This window comes from Hypomesus transpacificus, chromosome 5 (assembly GCF_021917145.1).
Source record: "Hypomesus transpacificus isolate Combined female chromosome 5, fHypTra1, whole genome shotgun sequence".
NCBI classification, from domain to species: Eukaryota; Metazoa; Chordata; class Actinopteri; order Osmeriformes; family Osmeridae; genus Hypomesus; species Hypomesus transpacificus.
This window is the reverse complement of record NC_061064.1, coordinates 3,110,670-3,127,147: the sequence shown is the minus strand read 5'-3', so window position 1 is coordinate 3,127,147 and position 16,478 is coordinate 3,110,670. Positions and strand designations below refer to the sequence as shown.

The 16,478-nt window shown below is 45.6% G+C and overlaps 2 protein-coding genes across 3 annotated transcripts; both read right to left on the bottom strand.

Annotated features, from left to right (window-relative positions):
• Positions 1-1,474: 1,474 nt before the first annotated feature.
• On the bottom strand, positions 1,475-4,932 carry si:ch1073-224n8.1 (zinc finger protein 37). Its single transcript, XM_047020221.1, has 2 exons — positions 3,601-4,932; positions 1,475-3,461 (listed from the first exon to the last, which is right to left on the bottom strand). Exons 1-2 carry the CDS (start codon positions 4,343-4,345, stop codon positions 2,497-2,499), a joined length of 1,710 nt encoding a protein of 569 aa, XP_046876177.1. The 5' UTR covers positions 4,346-4,932; the 3' UTR covers positions 1,475-2,496.
• Positions 4,933-7,555: 2,623 nt separating this feature from the next.
• Positions 7,556-9,311, bottom strand: LOC124467964 (LRRN4 C-terminal-like protein). 2 transcript variants are annotated; one of them, XM_047020496.1, is made up of 2 exons: positions 9,137-9,311; positions 7,556-8,410 (listed from the first exon to the last, which is right to left on the bottom strand). In XM_047020496.1, exon 2 carries the CDS (start codon positions 8,400-8,402, stop codon positions 7,650-7,652), a length of 753 nt encoding a protein of 250 aa, XP_046876452.1. In that variant the 5' UTR covers positions 8,403-8,410; positions 9,137-9,311; the 3' UTR covers positions 7,556-7,649. The 2 variants fall into 2 exon arrangements, with proteins under 2 accessions (XP_046876452.1, XP_046876451.1); XM_047020495.1 differs by having other exon boundaries at positions 7,556-8,407; positions 9,137-9,308.
• Between the last annotated feature and the right edge of the window lie 7,167 nt (positions 9,312-16,478).

The window sequence follows — 16,478 nt, the reverse complement described above, 5'->3', positions numbered from 1 at the left end:
AGAATGTTTGCTTTCAGTCGCTAAGGAAATGACTGCATGGGCCTGGAGAGTTCACAGGCTGCTCTCACATTTCTCTGCCTCTGATTCTCTCCCTCACAGAGACATCCACTGCCAAGACACACACTTGCACACAACACGCTCACAGGAAACTCACAATCAAACAAACACACACACACAGAAATAGAACCTATTCAAGTTGTATGCCTAACACATGAAATCTCCCACTCAAGCAAATTCTCTCACATCTCTAACGCACAAAGCTGAATATATTGGCTCACACACTAAACTTTTTGTTCACTGCCTTTGTTTCTAGCTGATCTATTACAAGACGTGAGCCCTATATCACTTGTTCCTCAGCTTGTATGAGTAGGACACACTTAATGGATGGGTACTTGTGAAGAATAGATTACAGACACTCGGTAAACTGGGACAGTTTGTCATTGCCTGCACACACCCGAGAAACGAAGGGAGAAAGGCTTTAGACTTAGATAGAGGGCTGTCGCTCCGAGACAAGGCTAAAAGTCACTGATGAATGACGGCAGTCAAATTGTTTCTGCATTCATGCAGGTTAAACAAACACAATTGAGCCTCAGCTTCTTTTCAAATCGAAGGATTTGATTTCGTAGTGATCGAGCTGATCTACGCTGGATCTAACCCCAGGAGCAGAAGGGGCATCAGGGCCTCCAGCCTGGGACTGTGGAGGTGTGGAGTCAGACAGCGCTGACCACAAGGGCACATGGAGTCTGTGAGACTGTATACATCACTGTGGTCAGCACTGGCACACGTGGGGCCTGGGCAAACAAGGCAGCCTGCGTACATGTGTGATGGATGACGGAGACACCAGCGTCTGGTGCTGATTGAGATCTAGGTGGTTCAGGCTATATAGGGCTGCTCACTCCCAAACACAGGAACCGTGACAACCAGGAGAATGCGTTCCAACCCTGCTCCCGGCAGCATCTGTGCTGTTATGCCCCGGTCAGACCAGCACACACTGACCACGGGTCTCTCTCGTAATAGCCTGTGACCCCATCTAACGCTGCGTTAATAGTTCTGTGACGAGAGCAGCATCAGTGGGTTTTGTGTGGTCATGCGAATCCCACTATAATCAAGCTACACATAGGGCCTTTATGTGTCAATGTTTGTAAGCTGTCTGTGGGCATGGGTGTGTCCTTACTGCCATATCCGGTAGGGAGTGTTGTTGGGTAGTACTGCCAGTTGCGTGTGGAAAATGAGTGGATCCCAGACGAAGGGCTGTCTTCACAACAGCAGCCTGGCCACAACAGAGACCGCGTCATCTGCTTACAAGGACATTTACTATGCCCACACTCCTTTGTAGAATTGAAAAGCCTATAAAGAAGAAGTATTATGATGTATTAAAGGTATGAAGTATAGGACTGCAACTGACCAAACCTCTCACACATCGTAAAACCATGCTGCTTGAAATTATGTTTTTAAATTCAATACGAAAGCAGTATCAAGAAAGGTCCTTTAATAGTATAACATTAAGACAGGTTAACTGGATGCATCATATGAATAAAAAATACATTTACAACACAGGTCAAGTCAAAAAGGCAAATCATTTGATATTTCATACTAAATTCAAGTCAAATATTCAACATTTCAATTCAAATCAACGTGCAAAAACACACAGAATGCAGTACCCTGTTACCATGGGTCAGGAGAGCCCACTATGTGTATACCAGGATTAACTCCAGGTCAGGTGCTCATTTCAAATCATTTTTATTTTGGGTTGTACGCATCACTACCTCATCAACAGGCTTTGTTGTGCACTTTTGTCTTGCAGTAATTGTACAATGATTCACATAGCTGATCACACACTCTGATCAGGCCAGAGTGCTTTAGGAGTAAACAACTCCACTATGACCACTATGACCACCACAGGCAAGGAAGATATGTTTTGCCCTTCTGCCTAATATACGGAAAGATGCTGATAAATACATATTTACAGTAAACACTAGTATTAATCGTTAAAAAGGAACTGGTACATTTCCAAATAATTATCTTTGGACATGGTTGCATATATCTCCATTCCATCTCAACATACACAATGAGCACCATAAGGGATGTTTTCAACAAACATTGCCTAGGTAGTAATTTCTTTTATGTTTTTTTTATTTTTTTTACATTTAAGGATGGAGATTACAAGCAATTACTGGGGAGAAAAAAAAAGTTGTACACTTGATATTCTAAAAGCTATTTTCACATCTAAAAGATTCTAGAGCACGAAGAGATGTCCGGGGGCAGGCACATGGAAGTGTCTCTGACATGTTGAGCTACCCTGATTACTGAACACTCTAAGGCTGGGTGTGGCTTCTGTATATATGGATATATTTATATATGGGGGGGGGCTAAATTGAAGAGAATGAGGAACAGTAATGGTATAGGAAGACAGAGTGGGCTCTAGCTCCGTCGTTACTGTAGTATGCACTTCTCAGCGGGCAAAACCCTGATGGAGGCCCTCACCTCTGGCCCTTATTACACACAGTCCACAACCGAGCTGTCTTCCCCTTCAGGTCCCCACTCGCCAAACCTCATCTGGGGGGAAGGAGCAGCCGGATGCAGGTTGTTCATGTCGTCCATGGCATCTGGGTCTATTTCTTCCCCGGTGCCGATGCTTGGTTCCAGTTGGCCGGGCTCGTCGCGGTGGGTACGCACGTGCTTGCGGAGGGCAGCCGGCTCCTTGAAGCTGCGGTGGCAGAAGGGGCAGGAGCAGGGCCTCTCCCCAGTGTGGATGAGCTGGTGGTGCTTGAGGTGCTGTAGGCGACTCAGGCGCTTGCCGCAGATGGCGCACACGTACGGCTTCTCCCCGGTGTGGGTGCGCCGGTGCTTGCGCAGGCCGTCCAGGTGGCGGAAGCTGTTGCCGCACTCGGAGCAGGAGTACGGCTTCTCCCCAGTGTGAATCCGGAGGTGGGTTTTAAGAGCCCCCGACTCGCGGAAGCGCCGGCCGCAGACTCCACACGGGTAGGGCTTCTCTCCGGTGTGGATGCGAATGTGCTTCTTCAGGCTGGATATCAGGCGGAAGGTCTTCCCACACTCCAGGCAGTGGTGTGGACGATCACTGTCCGGTTCCACAGCCAGGTCAGAGGTCGACGGCCCCGCTGATCCCTCTGCCCTCCCTGGGGACACGTTGTCCGACCTCACAGGCCCCGGAGGCCTGGCTACTGGTTTCAGTCCATCAGCGCCAGGGCCGGAGCGTGGTCGTGCGGGTCTTGGGTGGCGGAGAGGGTAGCTGAGGGAGCGGGCTGCTGCGTCTTCCTCTACCACGTGGATGTGGCCCAGGTCCCCCACACTCTGGGCTGTTTGCTCTGGTTCACCTGCCCTGCCATCTCCCCGGGGCCCTGGGCCTCTCCTGCATGGCTGGTTCACTCCTAGACCAGGCCCCTGCTCCTCTTTCACCTCAAACCTGGACCCTCCGCTTGCTCCCTGGGACTGCCTATCATCTGTGTTTACCAGCAAGCAGAAAGAAAACAATTAGTGGCGTGTAACATTAAACAAAAATGAAGTAAGGCAACTTTATTACACGTTGGACATTGTGTAGGACACAATGGAGGTGTAGAACAGCAGGGGATATACAATCACCTGGCCTGGAGTCAGAGCAGATAGACGGGTTGGTATGAAAGGAATCCAGAGAGTGATTTGTCACAGACCCATCTGGTTGAATTGAAAGCTGACACATTTTGTAGTCATCTCTGTTGTCATATCCATGAAGAGAGTCATCCAAAGGGCCACCCAGCCCAAGGTTGACCCCGGCCACACACCGGGCATCGGACCCATTAACATTCTGTGGGCTCTGGTTGTTCCTGTCCATAGTAGTATTCATGGACCCAATAGAGGACATTGAGGGTGCAAAGACTGACTGATTTACAGTCTGGGACCCCGAGTACGGTATTTGAAGCTGATCAATCAATTTTTGCGCACTGCTCAGACATTCTTGCAAAGTCCTCATTTCTCTCTCGGATACCTCGAGGCGCACTTTGAGTCTTTCATTTTCCTGCTCCTTGTTAATCAATTCTTGTTGAGTCTCGTTTAAAACTAGAACTACCTCGCCCAAGAGGGTATCTACTGCTACGGTTAATGCAGATCGGATGGTCGGAGCTAAACGTGTCTTTAAAGACGATACTGTCACGTTCTTGACCTGTGAGGCTAAGGAATTACCGTATCCTGGCTTATCTACCTTGCGATCATAATAAGAGTCTGAAACAACTCTGTTTTGGGGGTTGATTATACTTTGTTTACGATTACCACTGCTGTTTGTACTATTACTACCTGATGGAGATGGTTCCATGTCGCCGCTACAACTAACATTACTCCGCCTGGAAGTCATGATAACGATGTTCGCTAGATAAGATATCTAGTTAGCCTTCTTCGGGTTGCTCAGGGATGAAGAGGCAACGTATATTTTCAGCAGGCCCCAAAATGTTTCATTACTGTACTCCTATGTTCCAGGCTATTAAATTGAAATAACGCCTGCAGGCTAGACAAGCAAGTTAGCGCGAGATGGTTGTTGGCAAGATTACTAACGCTAGCTAGCTAACAAGCTAGCTACGTGGCTTGATTGTTCGCTAACGTTAGCCAACTGTGCAGCTCCTTAGCAAAATGTATATTCTTAGCCGGATCTAGTTAACTTTGATTACACTTGCAAGTTCGGTGATTATCTAGACTGATGTAACTTAAATTATTAACTTACGTTAGTAATACAACATTACCCTTTATTACCGGCGACTTCCAAACAACGTTGTCCCTGGCCAGCTAGCCTGGCTAACAACACGAGATAGGTCCTGACAGAGCTGCCACAATTTGCACGTATCTGGTAAAAGGCTGTGGTTTCAAGCTAGCTAGCTAGCTAGCAACTGATGGCTAACTACTGCTGCTTTCAAGGGTTGAATGTTTTGCGACGAAGGGTTGCCCGGGTAAGGAGGAAACTTGTACTGTGTTAAGAAATGGCAACAAAAAATAAAGCCCCGCCCCCCAATGCTGCACTTAGAAATGAATCGTTCAGTGTAGAAGCATTTGACAAGGATAGTAGATGTTTACTAAGAAGGTCCACTTTGTCACCAGTCAATGGTGACAATGTTCGTAAATACACAGAAAAGTTCAGAAGAAAGTAAATAATGTCATTATTATGCAATTTTGGCAATACATTCGAAAGATTGACTAACCTGTCATAATGTGGCATTGTGTCCTAATATTTTTTTTTTTCATAAGCCCTAATCATAAAATTATGACTGTGTGATAACAAAACGAACATTTACGATGTAAATTGAGATAACACCATTGTTGTTTGTCATTATAAAAGAAAATGTAGGATTTTTTACATTTTGCGTATGCTCACACTAGTGCACTGGTGACAAGTGGACTGTCTTAGAAAACTTCTAGAATCTTTGTACTGAAGCTGTTGGATCAGAGAATGACTCTTGTTAGATTCATAGCAGAGCCTGTTTAAGGTATTATATATTATACATATTAGACATTCTCTGTTCATAGGTTAGATCAGAGAATGTAGATTCCCTGAGACTGTCGCACATTAATGACGTTGGCTCATCGGTTGCTCATGGAAATATATAAAAAATAATAATATATAAAACTGTAACTTTTAATAGGTGGCATCTTCTCAAGGTGTTTGTGAATTCCTAAGATTATTGCTTTTCTGAGTGCAGTAGCCCATCTCTTTTTCGACGTTATCAGTTTCATCGCATGCCGATGTCATGATAGGTTGAGACATATTGTAAATAATTCTTTATCAATTCAGAATTTTATTTTCATGCCAACACAAACAATCAACATGTGGATTTACAGGAATTTGGTATACTTAGAAAAAGAATCATGGAAGTCTAGACCACTTTCAATCATCCATCTTTTACAGCCCTTAAATTCTTAGATATTCCCAATTTTCCTGTAAATAGGAAGTAATTCGTCTCAAGGGCTTTGATGGCTGTGCTTCCCAAAGGTGCTGAGAAGATGAGAGACATCTAGCCCAAACACATTGTTTAACTAGTTAATCTAAATTAACAAAATACAAAACCATTGAATTCATTTCTTGAGCACCTACTTTGCTATAATTATCCTTATTATCCTATAACCAGATCCATGGTCCCTGAGGACCAGGGTTGAAGATCACAGACAGATGGTATTCTCCGATTTGCTTAGGTGTCCACAACTGAACCTGCAGATCTGCTGCCACATAGTGGTGTACCTGGTGTACTACACCTGGAAATTCCCACAGGAGTAACAAATCCATTATAAGGCCTAGTCTAGCGATTGACAAACAGTGTCAGAACAAAGAAAATTACAATAATAAAAAGAAATCTGAACTTTATCAACAGCATTATTTTCATTAGTCTGTTGACAATTAAACATATAAGCTATGTAGCAATGCCATAATCATAATCACATTATTGGGGGGGACACATCCCAATATTCAAATCTGGTCAAAATTTCCCCCCAATATATTGATATAAAAATATAAATACAAATATAAATGTTCTATGTTACGACAGGCAACCACGCATGCTGTCCAAAATAATCATAAAAAATGTAATTCGTCCCCCCCCCATGTTAACTCCGTGGCTACGGTCTTGAGGTGAGTGCTTTGCTGTTCGGTGAAATGCTCATGAAGTGCCGCGCATGTGGACTTCAAGCGTAGTAATGGCAAAATAAAGCTTTTTCAACGCTGCCGTTGCAATGCTTTTTTTAAATTGAATTTTTTTTGTGGTGTGGCAGATGTGGGATTCCCTATGTGCCTATGTTAATCACAATCAGTAGAACTAGACATTACTAGTTATGGTTCCATTCTGCATGTATCCATCCACTCATAGCATTCTGAAATCAATATCCAAGTTTGGTTCTTTTTGGGACACAAGTATTCTGACCAAAAAAACAACCTCATTTCAGTTTTCCACTGGGATGAATCAAAAATACTGTTCTTGTTGTACTGGGACATGAGTTCCTCCGTGGGGGGTGGAGAGGTCGCTATACAACGTTTAGTGCCTGGCAGCATTTCCTTGTCTAAACAAACAGGGTCCAGTGACCAATAGCACACCAAATTCCAAAGTCTCAAAAACTGAATCCGATGCCTAAATCTTGTCATTCTAAATGACTTTTACCCAAAAAGTATATATTTGTGACTGGATAAGCTTCAAATGAATTGTTTATAGGATAACTCCTCTTAGTCTCATAATATATGGTGACAGTAATGGCATTTAGACAGTCATGAATTGAGTCAATTATTGTAAAAGCCCACCTCTCTGTTACTCACATTCCTGCCTCATTGACAATTATTTACAATACACAATTTAGTCATATGTTACAGTCTGTTCTGGCTGAGTGCTTCATGAAAGTATATTGTTATCTGTCTGGAAAGTCCATCACTTTGTTAACTTTGCCGTATAACATCTTCAACCAGGATATTTACATTTACGTTACATTTAGTCATTTAGTAGATACTCTTATCCAGGGCGACTTACAGTAAGTAGAGGGACATTCCCCCGAGGCAAGAAGGATGAAGTGCCTTGCCCAAGGATGCAACGTCATTTGGCACGACCATGAATCAAACTGGCAACCTTCAGATTACTAGCCCGATTCCCTAACCGCTCAGCCACCTGACTCCACTTATACTTATAGCAGTTTTCTCAAAAGGTTTCTAGTGTGTCATGTGTAGAGATCCGTGTGCCTGCTTTCCTGCGAGCCCTAAGCCTCCACAGCAGCAGAGCCAGGGAGAGAAGCAAGAGGAACCCCAGAGCCCCTCCAATCAGCCCCGCTTTCAGAGCCGTACTGCTCTTCTCAGAAGACTGAAATGTCGCACAGGACCCCCCCACAGGATCACTGAGGCCTGAGTCGTTCAATGCCAACACACACACCTTCGCCCCCTGCGGCACCTCCCCTATGGAGCCTCGCCTCACATTCTGCCCAAACTCCTTGGTGTTCCCTGCCTCCACCGTCACCATGTAAGAGGTCACGGGTGAGGACGGTGCACACCACTGGACCACCACTTCAGACCCCTCCTGGGACAGGACCATCAGGGATGGAGGTTCGGGAACATCCAGGGAAGAAGTCAGGCCTGGACAAAGGCAGTCTCCCTGCGCAGACAGGAGGTGGCAGGGAATCTGTTCGTGCTGACAGGGGTCGTAGTCACAGGGCTCCAGGTCTGTGTCCCTCGGAGGAGCAGGTGCTCTGGTTGGCACCGCGTCATCATCGCCGTCCGGGTCATAGTCATCAGGGTTGAGGTTCATGGGCTGGGGCCCATTGCTGCGTGGCCTCAGAGTCAGAGAAGTGTTAGGATGAGTCGTGGAGACCTGTTGGGATGTGGTTAGGGAGGAGCCGTCACTGAGATCCACCAGGAGTAGGAGCAGCATGTGAAAAGCTGGGTTCCAATCTGCAGCCATGGCATCTGCTGATAACATCAAGTTATATGATTAAACCGTGATCTTTCCTCTTTGAAGGTTTTAGGCTATATATACTCAGAGCCCTCAATACATCTGACTGTATGTATGTCTTGCTCCATGTCTGATGAAACTGTGTCGAACATCCATAGATATCTCACATACACCTGCACAAAATGCAGGTGTATGTGAGTGTCCACAGGTCATATTTACTTCATGACAGGTCTTTATACTCATATAGATCAAGACACGCAAAATGCCCAATTAATTCAGTTGATGAACCATGGATGTGTTTATGCCAGTAAGCAAAATGTTTGTATACACAGCTGCCCTTATGGGTCACATTTGTAGAGAACTTTGAATCACGAAAGCATAAATAGTGAATGCCTGGCTATTGCACAACAGACCAGAGCTCCACACCCAGTACACAGAGCAGCAGAGTCAGCTGGATCCAGTTACCAGAGAGCTGCCCTAGCCTCCTCAATTATACTCCACACCAACACATTCTTCTACAACTTTTTGTGTTAAATAAGTCACAACTAGTTTTACTATATTAACTTCAAAAGAAATAGATTCTCAAAAAAACATAATTACTGTTTGTAAGTTTAGATTCTGCCGTTACTGTTACCTTAAACAGACAGGTACTGTGTGCCAGTCGAAAAAAAAGGCTAAAATCGCACAGTTGTGTTCATTTCTGCCCTCTTTCAATAAAAAGATAGTTTGAACTAAAACATTACCTGGCCCTCGCTTCGGAATATACAAATCTTCTTGGCGTTGTTGTGAGCTTGGTTCCGCTAGCTTCGTGCTCTCCCCCCCTCACTCTGGACTTCTTTATATAATTCTACAAAACTTCAACAATCACCTCCTTCTTTTTGCCCTCCCCCCTTCCACTTCTCTGCCACAGCCTGCTGTGTAGCGGATCCCCTCTCTCTCTCTCTCTCTCTCTCTCTCTCTCTCTCTCTCTCTCTCTCTCTCTCTCTCTCTCTCTCTCTCTCTCTCTCCCCCTCTCTCTCTCTCTTTATCTCTCTCTCTCTGTTTTATGGTGAATTCGTTGTGTGTGTCTGACCCTCTTATTGCATTCCGTTGGCATTAGGCCGTTTTTTTTTTTAGAGCAGGTCCTATTCACTAATGAATCTGTCTGCCTTCTAGATTCAATCGGATGTACATGAGTCCCTGCAGTGATTCATACAATACCTCATCCTGGATACACACCAGAGGAACCCAACCCTTCAAACACTCAGATATGTTTCAGTATGTCTGAGTGTAAAAACTGCATGCTTTAACTTGTCAAAACAGGTGGGTTGTCTTAAACAAACAGAAGGGAAAATATTATTTTCCTATGATGCTAAGAAGGATGGGGGTTTACAAGATGACCTCTGCCTCTCTGTTTGGTCCATTGGGACTGATGTCTTAATGTGGAGATTGACTTTTTTGGTCAAAACATTCTCAATATTGTACTGACTGGGAACTGTATAGACTCCAAAGGTCACTTTTGAGCTCAATGAGCCTTGTGAGCGAGGAAATCCCACCCTTGTTAGAACTGCTGGCTTTTTCTAGAATCTTGGCTTTAGAGGGTTAGCATTCAAGCATTCAGCAGTCAAGTCTGTCAGCTACACACTATATCTCTCCCTGACCCAGTTAATAACCTCTGAGCGTTGCTCTGCTCCCTCTCACTGTCCTCGTCTCTCATCCTTCCTGTCTCGGCTCATCTGCCCCATACTCCTTTGCCCTCTGCTTCCTTTCCTTCCCTCCATCCCCATTCCTGCCTCTCTCCACATCTGTTTACAGTTAGGCAGTGTGGTAATAAGGGCTGGGACCAGCTGTCGGGAAGCACGCCCTTATTCCACATCCTGGATTTCTGAGGGGCTGCTTGGATTACAGAAATGAGGCCCGCTAGTCCAAAAGCTCAGTCTGAGTGTCCTGCCTTCAGTTAAACTGGGTTTAACACAAGCAATTGAGCAATTCAGGCAATTGAGTTCTTCAGGGCTGAACAAGCAGGATCACAGTCACACGCCAGAACCGACTCACCCACTTCCCAGGAATGCTGAGCTGACTGAGGTAAAAGCTCGGCTGAAACACCATAAGCCGTGTTTGAGATGAGCTTTGTTTCAGAGTGAAGAGGACATGATGAGACAAAGGTACTGGTCTCACAGATCACACTGCTCACTGTTCGGTTAGAGGAACCAAGATGCAACACTGGGACGGAGCGGATGCTGGTGGCTGTCGGGCAATGTATCGATTGCCATAGATCTGTCTGGTGATGACAGGGCCTGTTGTGTCTCATTCAGGTCAGTCATGTTGAATCACAAGACAGAACCCACACACACGTCACTCCAGTCACTCCATCTGACTCACACCTCTGGCAACATGCTGCACATTCCTGCTGCCTGCTTCCAACCAAACCACATCCACACCGCCGACTGAGATAAAAACTGTTTATGTGGTCTGTGTCCGTTGCACCCGCTCTGCAAATCAAGTTCTCTGCTACATAGTTCTGTGCACAACCACCAGGTGTCTCTTTAGTCATTAGCTAGAGGTGGTGCATGATGAAGTGAAGCATAAACCTATGGCTAATTAGATATTAGCTCAACTAATTATGAGCGGTCTACAAATGCACACATCAAAGCCACAGAGAGGGGAGGAAAGAGGACTCGAGGGAGAGGAGAGCTTTTGAAGACAGCTTGTGATGTATCACTTTCATCGGCATTCATTAATGTCAATATCCCATTGCATGGAATTAATAACATTATGGCTTTTTAATTACCATTAGCCTCTCAGCCATGAATAAATGTAGTTTCCATGATCCATACAGAGCTTGGTGTGACTTCATCATGGAATAAAAAAAATCTGATTCCTGGGTTTATTTGTTTATTTTAGCCTTTTATTTATTTGACTCCTACTCCACATGTCAAACCTCCAGATCAGAAGGTGTTGGCTCCCACAGCTTCCTACTCAGCAGTAACCATGGAAACACAGGTGAATGATCTTGAAAATTTCATCAGGCTACCTGCCGAGGTGGATAGAAACCCACTCATGTTGAAATACAACATCACACCCCAAAGTATTCAAGGAGAAAAACAATTATTGTATATTTTTTTTATGATAAATTAGGATTGACGCAATAAATATTCAATGAAAATGTTGTTTGGTAGTTTGGATACTGACTATATTGCAACATTTTGAAAAACAGCAAGCAGGAGTGTTATAATAGGGCCTGGGGCTATCCTCTGCTTGGTAACCTCAGTGTGGGCAGCAATCTGACAAGTCACATGGTCTCCCAGAGGGTTTGACAGTGTAACTTTAGCCGGCCAGGGCGCCAACTGACAATTTGATCTGTCCAGTTGGACGGGCTGACACGGTGTCTCAATATGGGATGCACAGGGGCACACAGCTGGACCGCCGCAAAATACGTCACTCACCACAGCCGCAAAGCACGTCACTCCCCATACATCTCTCTTCTAGGAAAGGCCCAGAGAGGAAACTGGAAACTGATCTTCAGTGTTGCTCATTAACGGGCTCTTCTTGTGTAGGAGTGACGGACTCTCCGCTGCCGTTGCCCGAAAACACTTGTACAATCAACGTTAATACCTTCCTGTGCTGTTGTGTCAGAAGTGTGATTGCTAAATACATGACCACACTGACTTAATTTCTGTTAATGGCCACCACTAGATTCCCACCACTAGATGGCGATAGTACGGAGAATAAATGCAGACTAACAAGACTCTACGATATTGTGTTCTACTGAAAATCAGTTAAAAGTCCAAATGTGTTTCTGCTTGTACCGAAAAAGGCTGTAGTATGGTATATTTTTAAAATTGTGAATGTGCATTTTGCACTGTATGTCGTATTCACAAAAAATGCTTTAGTAAATGATGCAAATATATATACACACAATGATTCTATTTGTTGATCAACATGCAGGTCGGTAATCTCTATACTGTATGGGTCAGAGGCTTATAGGTGATTGAATAAGAGCCTTTCATGAAAAATGTGCTGAATGGGATGGGTGCTAACAGAGAAGAATCTCAGATCTGGTCGTCTTTTTTCCAGTATGAGGGGCTTGGTAACCATGGCAACCAGTGGCACTGTACGAGTATGCAGGGAGAGAGCTGAGGAAGCTGATATTGAGACAGGAGTATAAATCACTCTTGCACAGGCACACACACGCTGTGCCAACCTACATATCCCCCCTCACACTCTCACACTCTCGCTCTGCATCTCGCTCTCCATCTCACTCTCCCTCTCCCCCTCTCCCCCTCCATCTCTCTCTCAAACATACACACACATGCACAAGATTATTGGTTAAATCCCACATATCTAATGAGTTCTATCAGAGAATTCTGTTCCCTCTACCCTCGTCTTGGGACAGGAATGATGCTCCCTGCTCCTCCTGATGGCAGGCCAACGCTCCGCTCAGAGGGGAAGTGACATCAGCGATGAGACAGGAGAGCTGCTGGAGCAGTGCTGGAGTCCTGAGCAGTCAGCCTCCTCAGCACTTCCTGGTCTCCAACCTAGAATCCGGTTTCATAACAAATCTTGTAGCTGCAGCCTGCATGGGCGGTGCTAGCTGCCTTCTCCGTTACCATCTAAAAGGGAATCTGAAAGTTTGCTTTGCAACAGTACTGAGGTCATTAGTCAAGCTGACAGGAATAGAATGAGCCACGAAAGAAGTCGTCTCAACCAATCAACACACCATTTTGCACTTAAAAACAAATGAGAAAACCTCGAGTTATTTCCTTACAGTGTTTTGCACATTTGGAAGGTTAGAATTATACTCATCATTTATTTAATGTTGTGCTTAAACCCACTGTTGGACAGTATGGACCTGTGAAAGTGTGTGACTTTAATAGAAGCAAAGCTAACCAACCCCACAGCCAGTTTGCCATTGAATAATTTACCGCCATTTTGTCATTCGAGCCGAGTGGCAGCCAGAAGCTGGGTGACCGAGTGGCAGGCGTCATGGTAACAGCTCCATTCTAGGGAGTGGTGGCGAGCTGCACTGGCTGTGTCCTGGATCCACAGCTGGCCGCTGACCCAGGAGCCTGTGGCCTGGTTGGCAGAGCGGGCAGTTTGACCCAAAGGGGAGGAGGGGGAGGTATTTGTGCAAAAGCTCTGGCATAGTCCAAGTCAAGTCTAAATAAGGCTTTATTACAGTAATAGCTTTTAAAACGCCTCAGATCTCTTACATGCAACGTTTTCCCTATACTGTAAAATGCCATTGTTAAAAGCATAGCTTGTTTTCGATGTATATATTTTTCCGTCTTAAACAGTGGAGAGAGGTACAATTCTCTCTCTCTCTCCCCCTCTTGAAATATGAAGAAATGCAACGAGAGACTCCAGAGTGATCCAGTCGTAAAAAGGAGAATCTCATCATGAGACGTGGAGGAACTGGAAATGATATCTATCACGATAATTGGGTTAGGGTTAGGGTAAGATAAGATCACGAAAGCTCACCATAAAGCTGCCATCTGTCAATTTGTTATTAATTGTGTGTGTACTTGTGTGTACATGTGTGTGTATGTCTGTGTGTTTGTTGGGTGGGTGGCTACTCCAGCCTATGCAGCAGATATTTCTATCCAGGCACGGATAATTACTTACCGGGAATTGTTAACGCCAGCCCACATTCCCTGCCTTGCTTATGCAGTAAGCGCAGCACTTAATCACCTTATAGAAACTTCTGCATGAGTTCCCCCAAGGTGATGCTCCATTTAGAGCTGTGAGAACACAAACTGTATTATAACACTGTATACAGGAGTTCACATTGTTGTCAGGCTTCTAAGGAACATGTTTGAAGCAACCTGTCAAAAACATGGATTAAGCAAACAGAACCTTATCAGAAATGATACAATCTGATGAAAACTCCAAATAATGGCTCGCCTCCGAGAATTAGAGCATTAGTCCGCAAGAATTCATGGTTTGCTGTGTTTGTCAAGGGTAAACTTAAATTGGCGTACTCAGTCCATTACACCACAGTAAACAACAGCCTTTCCATGAAGAGAAAAACAACCGGGATGTGTTTGTCTGGTCAGTCAGACACAAGGTTAGTTTCCTCCTCTGGAGTTTAGTTCCATAATTGCTCACAAATGTGTACAGTCACACCTAATGGAGATGGTGAGTAGGCAAACAGAGGACAGAGCCTGAGTGTGTGTGTGTGTGTGTGTGTGTGTGTGCGTGTGCGTGTGCGTGTGATGTACAAACTGTGAAGCGGGCACTGTGCTGGGGCTTGGCGAGGGGGATGATAAATGACTGGGCTGTAGGTGTTAGGGAAGGGAGAGATAGTGCTGTGGTGAGCTATGGTCCAGGGTGATGCTGGAACTGGGACACAGACAGGAGGTACAGAGAGAGCTGGGTGTGGAGGCAGAGCTGGGTGTGGAGGCAGAGCTGGGAGTGGAGGCAGAGCTGGGAGTGGAGGCAGAGCTGGGAGTGGAGGCAGAGCTGGGAGTGGAGGCAGAGCTGGGTGTGGAGGCAGAGCTGGGTATGGAGGCAAAGCTGGGAGTGGAGGCAGAGCAGGGAGTGGAGGCAGAGCTGGGAGTGGAGGCAGAGCTGGGAGTGGAGGCAGAGCTGGGAGTGGAGGCAGAGCTGGGTGTGCAGGCAGAGCTGGAAGCGGAAGCAGAGCCGGGTGGAGGGGGGGGGGGGGGGGGGAGGAGGAGCTGGGGAGCAGACTTGGCACCTCGTCTCAGCTCTGTTCCAGACATTATCAGCAGTAAGCCGCAGCACTCGAACGCCCCACTCAGCTTCTATGGCTCTTCAGAACATCAATAAAACAAACACAAATGTATTAAGACACAGACCCACTTTGTGGCCAGCTCCTTGAACAAATATTAATATCTATCCAAAAGCATCTCGCAATATGAACTCAGCTGATATAACAATATTTATATACTGTATAAATGACAAGTGAGCTTTTTCAAAAGAGTATAAGGGAAATAGCAGTCACTAACAAAGCCAAAGCATAATTGTTTAACATTTTGTAACAGTAAAGATTAAAAATTTACAGTAGCAAAAAGTTTTTTGACGAACAAATTCAAGGTCATCAACTCAGACCTGGAGCTCTCACTGAGCCAGTTAAATAATGAAGCTGTTTGATTTGGTGTTCATTAACATGAAATAATTACATGAATTAATTTATTGCCAAAAGCCACATTCCAGTAGTGTGGAAGCTCTGCAGTACACATTTGCTTTGATGTCTCTGTATGAATTATTTTTATTGATATATATCTTAATTGGATTTAATCAAACATAGTACTTGCCAGGTTGAACATGGTTTAGGACATGCAATTCTCTCCCTGTATGTTTACCAAACAGAACCATCTGGATCGCCCAACACTATGAGTGCCAGTTACGCACTTGTTTAAAATTACACCAGTCTCAACCTTGACTATAGCAGCTGGAAATTTGATATGAAACGTTTTGCCTCAATCTGCCTAGTTCACATCAGGTGTACGTGAGATGAATGTATAATGCTGCAGACTGCTCTCTGGAGTGACAAAGTGATCAAAGCTGAACAGTATTTAACCCAAAGACAGCGAGAGCTCACAGTTAGCTCTGGTCTCAGTGGGATGGCTTTTCTTGGTTAAGAGTTGTGGAGAGCACCAGAAGAGGCTCCCGGGTTCAAACTCACAAGAAAACGAATCCCACAGAGCCTCTGCGTGTGTTTGTGTCGGTCTGTTCAACGCTCGGTCAGACACCGCGGGGGGTCCTGACCCGCGGACCCCCGCCCCCCCCGCAGCCCCCCGCCCGCCGCCATGTCACGCCACACGCGTGCCGTCTCCGGGAGTTCTTGCATCGACATGGCAACCTCAGAGGACAGTGACGGCACACACACACCCCAGGCCACACCCCCCAGGCCACACCCCCCAGGCCACACCCCCCAGGCCACACCCCCACCCCCTGGGATGAAAATGTCTCCTGGACACTGGTCACGCAATGAGTAATCAGACGGATGAACACAACCCTGGAACAGATGAGGAGGCGGAGAGAGGGGGAGAGAGCGGAGAACGAGCGAGGGGTGAGTGGAGCTCAGCGAAGAACATTTGACTGCAGATCAAGGTTCGAACGCACCCTCCCCTGAATGTAGAA